Raw genomic sequence first — 5,747 nt, 5'->3', positions numbered from 1 at the left:
TATGTTATTCATTTTTCTTACAATTGAAAAAAAAGCTAAACAATTCAGACTTTCTAGGAGGCTGTAGATTTTATAAAAAGTTACCATGACAGGAGACAGCACTTCTCTGGATGTTTCATTTGGAAAATGTGATGGAAATTAAGTTAAAATATTCAATGGACCAAAATAAGGATACATTAATAAGATAAGTAATAATAAAATGAGAACATCCCTGTGGTTCCTCCTGTATGTTTCCAGGATAATTGAGCTGTTCTGCACATCCTCTCTAGATGTGGTTGGTCTTTTCTTTGATGGCTGATCTTTTGAAAAATAAAATTGAATGGTTATTTTTCTTTTTGTAGAGCTTCTATTGGTTTGACAGGCAAACCCAGAAGCTTTAAGAATTAAAATATTTGTGTTGGTTTAATTACTCTTAAATGCCAGAGATTATTAAACTAGACTCAGCAATAATTATTTAATTTGTGAGCAAAAAATGGACCAAAACTGGGACTAAAACAAGGACCAGGTAAAGAGAAAACAAACCATTTGATGTCCACCATGGTATTTATATACATAAATAAGTAGAACAGAGTTGAGTTTTATTGTTATTTTTTAGTGTGAGAAATTAGGAATATGGAGTGAAAGTGTGTGAAGACACTGAGATAGGTGAGTCTCACTCCCAGTGGGTGACAGTTGACAGCCCTGCAATAATGTATTTTAAAATTTTATTTTAAGACAAAAAAAAATCTTATTGGGCTCATCCTTCACAGGCACACTTTTTTATATATAGTTACTAGCTAAATGCTAATAAAAATGACAATCCTGTATTTTAAAATTTCCTTTTAAGATGAAAAAAAATCTTTTTTTTTTCTGTTGCATTTTAAGACGTTTAATTTATTCCTTCCACTGCTTGTACCTAAACAGTATCCATCCATCCATTCTGTCACGCTTCATCCCTGCGGGGGTCAAGAGGGGTGCTGCGCACCAGTAGTGTCGCTCTGATGCCATTTTTTGGCCCCACACTCCGACCTAAGGAGAAGGCAATTAACCTAACAGTCATATTTTTGGACTGTGGGAGGAAGCCGGAGTACCCGGAGAGAACCCACACATGCACGGGAATGTAGAAAGGTCCCAGGCAGGGAATTGAACCTTCTTGCTGCAAGTCAGCAGTGCTTTCCACTGCTTCACTGAGCAATGTTTAAACAATACTATAAATTAATATTGAATAATGTAACAGGTCACACATGTTTCAGCTTGTTGCAATGATAAATTCTGACGTTTTTACCAACAGCCGGAAACCTTCCTTCCCCGTCAGCAGCTAACCTGGCTACACTGCAGTCCTACAGGCCCATTCTGAGCGACTATGGACCTCCATCTCTGGGATTTTCACAGGTAACCTAGTTTTCTGTAACCTGCTCACTAAACTTGATTTATTTAGTAAACTTAATAAATTTCATTCATTACTCCCTAACCCCATAAGTTCCATAGTGGGTTGACGTTGCACAATCAATGCAAAGAAAAAAAGAAGACATTTACAAACACTGCACAACCATAAACAACATCTTTAGTTGATTTGAATGTTTTCTGGACTCTTAGGACATTAGTTAGTTGTTTTTTACTGTTAAAAGCCAAAAGTAATAAATCATATCTCTATATTTTTCATACAGAGAGAAAGGATCGGACTTTAAGTTAAAGAGATCGGTTTAAAATGATTCTTGCTTTATTTGCTTTCATGCAGGGCTCCACCGGCAGCCAAGTGCCTCAGAACAAATATGCCGAGCTGCTGGCCATCATCGAAGAGCTGGGGAAGGAAATCCGGCCCACGTATGCCGGGAGCAAGAGTGCAATGGAGAGACTGAAAAGAGGTGAGGTGGACGGCAGCATTTAAAGGAACCTTTTTCTGTCTTTGCAGCAGTACTTCTGTATCAATATTATGGAGGACCAGCTGAGTCCATTAAAAAGAAATACATTGTACAATGTACATTAGAATCCTTTGTGTAGAAATGCTATTTGAACTGTTTCATAATTGTGCATTTTCAATGAAGTTATTAAAGAGGAATTTTAAATTGTATTAATCATTTAATTATTAAATGCTGTGATTTGATTATGTATTATGAAATTCCACCCATAAATGGAGATAAAAAAAATAAAAAAATTAATAATCTGATTATAAATACCTTTACTGATCAAATATTTAAAAAGTGAATTATTTTTTCCTTTTCCTGTTTTACTTTATCCCCCCCGCCCCACCCCCACTTAGTAGTTCAAATAATCAACAATAGCTTTTAACAGTTCAGTTTATCCTACTAAAGTTTAAGAATAGTGCTATCTACGGCTAATCAACAGTGTTAGCTACGGCTAATCAACAGTGTTAGCTACGGCTAATCATCAGTGTTAGCTACGGCTAATCATCAGTGTTAGCTACGGCTAATCATCAGTGTTAGGTACGGCTAATGAACAGTGTTAGCTACGGCTATTGAACAGTGTTAGCTACGGCTATTGAACAGTGTTAGCTGCGGCTAATGAACAGTGTTAGGTACGACTAATGAACAGTGTTAGCTACGACTAATCATTAGCATTAGGTACGGCTAATCATCAGCGTTAGCTGCGGCTAATCATCAGCGTTAGCTGCGGCTAATCATCAGCGTTAGCTGCGGCTAATGAACAGCGTTAGCTATGGCTAATGAACAGCGTTAGCTACGGCTAATCATCAGCGTTAGCTACGGCTTATCATCAGCGTTAGCTGCGGCTAATGAACAGTGTGAGCTGCGGCTAATGAACAGTGTTAGCTGCGGCTAATCATCAGTGTTAGCTACGGCTGATCTACAGGTTCATAACACCTCATTACCAAGGGTTGCTAAGCTAAATGGAAACGGGGAAACTAAGAGGATGTACGGGGAGCATAATAATGAGCTTTTTCTCAGTCACAAAAATATGAAATAACAATTAAGTTACAAAAGAATTGGAAAATACCTGATGGAAAAGAAAGTGAAAAAAGGAATTAACTTTTTTTTAAGCTTGATAGGCAAAAGTATTTATAATTAGGATTGAGAAATGTGTTTTTAAATCTCCATTTAGCAATGATTCAAAAATACATTTCCAAGTTTTTGTATTCAGTAACGATTAATGAATTTTACGATTTCTCTATAAAAAATATTCTTCTAATGTTCAATTTTAACACTTTTTTAAAGTGGATTTCTAAGTGCACCCTTTAATTATGAATCTGCAGTTTTTCTATTTCCATGACTCTTCTGGTTCTCCGTACCAGATCTACCTTTTGATGTGATAATGTTGACAGCAGTTTGCTCCTATGAATGTGTACTTCTTTGCTGAACAGGAATAATTCACGCCAGAGGACTGGTGCGTGAATGCTTGGCTGAGACGGAGAGAAACGCAAGGTCCTAGCCAAAAACCAGAACTCCTCCTCGCAAGAAGAACTACATTTCTCTGGGGCTTTGGGGGGGAAACATGCATGGCATTTACATCTTCATGAGGAGGTAAATGAACCAAGGATGGAAGGTGAACAAGTAACAGTAATGCAGTTCATAACTCATACGAGTTCTGGAGGATTACTTCAATCAAGTGTGGGTGTTTTGGGAATCAAGATTTTTTTTTTTTTTTTTATGCTCCACTGTTGGGATCTTAGTTTTACCTTTTTACATAAATACATTGGTATACGTTCATTTTTGCATGCGAACGGACCCATGGGTTATTGTAGACACTGCATGGCCTGTACAGAAGTAGGTAGATTCTTTTTTTTTTTTTTTTCTTCCTTTGTTTTATTTTTTTTATAGTATTTGGTCGGGGTTTCAGGCCCTTACAATAAAAGACTGAGTGGTGGTGGACATATGTCAAACGCATCGGTTCATCTGTGATGAAATTGGTTTTGGTATTAAAAAAAAAAGGAAAGTGCTATTACTTCTTTGTATGTATTTATTACTCTGTGTAATAAATTGTATTTTCAATACAGTGTACATTGTGGTTCAATGTGTTTGGATTTTGAAATAGTATCTCATTTAAGTATTCATTCCCCATATATATGTATAAATAACCTTGTAAAATCAACTTTTTTAGCTGTTTAAACTAAAATTCGCTAAAAGGTGATACCTCTACCACCTTTGAACATCAGGGTACCGTTTCACAAAGCACTTTTGGAGGCAATCCAGAGTAGGTTCCTGCTTACATTTCTGTATACCCTGGCATGGAAGACGTGACCCTGAGTACAATTATGACAACAAGAGTATAATCTACTTTTTAGCTGAGATCTAAACAAGGAAATGTTTGAAATCAAGCATCCTTTTCTGGAAGAACTTGTTGAGGTTTGAGAGAAATTGATCTAAAAATATCAGTGCGATTAGAGCCTGATTAAATGTTTGGACTTTTCTAAAATAATATTAGCTCTAATAAGGATGATTAAATTTTAATATTTTCATAAGTTATTAAAAATATGTGTGTTGGGGGATTTTTTAGCTGCTTTTAAGTACAGGGTATAAACTATAAGTAGCGCCATAATGGCCTTCTACACATTTAATAACTTGCAGATCACATTCATTTCTAGCTGTAATGTTGCTCCTAGATATGTACTCAATCCATACACACAGAATAAAGCTTTTAAACCTTTCTTCAAATTTAGGGCTTTTTATTTCATACTTAGTGACAAATAGTAAATGTAAAAGTTAAATCTATATATAATTATGTCTATGTATTTGTTAAATCTATAGAAAATTGAATACATGTCTAAATCCTAGATCATGGTGTAATAGGAGATTTAAAAGAAGTTTATAAATACTGTTTCCGTATCACATTAAAAGGTTGCATTATTTTTCCATTGTAATTTGTTCTTCACCTCACATTTTCAAATCCTTTTTAATTTTTTCCCCCTTTTATTTCTTTTCTTTTTTCTAATTAAGCTTTTGTGTGACCCTTGTTAATAAGCTGTTACCAAACAGTTACAAATTTGTCAGTAAATGTTTATAAGCTGTTATTACACCATTAATAGGTTGTAACAGAACTGTTGATAGGCTGTGACTAAATTGTTAAATAATAAATGAAGAAAAAAGGATTGCAAAAGAAATTTGAAAGTTCAAGCTTCAAAAGAAAATATAAAATAGAGTGCAATTCTATGTGAAAATTTTGATTTTCAAATTAGATTTTAAATTCTATCATTTGAATATTTAATGGAAAAGAATGTTTTCTTTTGGAATGACTCTCCTGTATGGAGTCAGAACTGCGAGAAAAAGTCAGAATTCTAACTTTAAGATTAAAGTCAGAAGTTTGACTTTAATCTTAGAATTCTGACTTTAATCTCAGAATTCTGTCTTTTTTCACAATTCAGAATTCTGGGATTAAGGTCAGAATTCTGAGATTAAAGTCAGAAGTCTAAGAAAAAGTCAGAATTCTGGGATTAAAGTCAGAATGCTGATATTAAAGTCAGAATTCTAAAAAAAAAGTCAGAATTCTGGGATTAAAGTCAGAATTCTGAGAAAAAAGTTAGAATTCTGGGATTAAAGTCAGAATGTTGAGATTAAAGTCAGAATGCTGAGATTAAAGTCAGAAGTCTAAGAAAAAGTCAGAATTCTGGGATTAAAGTCAGAATGTTGAGATTAAAGTCAGAATGCTGAGATTAAAGTCAGAAGTCTAAGAAAAAGTCAGAATTCTGGGATTAAAGTCAGAATGTTGAGATTAAAGTCAGAATGCTGAGATTAAAGTCAGAAGTCTAAGAAAAAGTCAGAATTCTGGGATTAAAGTCAGAATTCTGAGAAAAAAGT

General features: G+C 34.6%; 1 protein-coding gene across 2 annotated transcripts in view; it reads left to right on the top strand.

Moving 5' to 3' along the window:
* Nucleotides 1-3,912, top strand: part of cdk2ap1 (cyclin-dependent kinase 2 associated protein 1) — a 6,665-nt gene extending 2,753 nt beyond the window's left edge. Inside the window, exons 2-4 of one of the 2 annotated variants that reach the window (XM_015376807.1) lie at nucleotides 1,271-1,371; nucleotides 1,718-1,844; nucleotides 3,317-3,912. In XM_015376807.1, the coding sequence (XP_015232293.1) occupies nucleotides 1,271-1,371; nucleotides 1,718-1,844; nucleotides 3,317-3,384 (296 nt within the window). In that variant the 3' untranslated portion in view covers nucleotides 3,385-3,912. The remainder of the gene's footprint in view (nucleotides 1-1,270; nucleotides 1,372-1,717; nucleotides 1,845-3,316) is intronic. The other variant, XM_015376806.1, reaches the window with a different exon arrangement.
* Nucleotides 3,913-5,747: the final 1,835 nt, after the last annotated feature.

Source organism: Cyprinodon variegatus, unplaced genomic scaffold, assembly GCF_000732505.1.
Source record: "Cyprinodon variegatus isolate N-32 unplaced genomic scaffold, C_variegatus-1.0 Scaffold142, whole genome shotgun sequence".
In the NCBI taxonomy this organism is placed as follows: Eukaryota; Metazoa; Chordata; class Actinopteri; order Cyprinodontiformes; family Cyprinodontidae; genus Cyprinodon; species Cyprinodon variegatus.
Note: the sequence above shows the minus strand (reverse complement) of the source record. Positions and strands in the feature narration are given on the sequence as shown.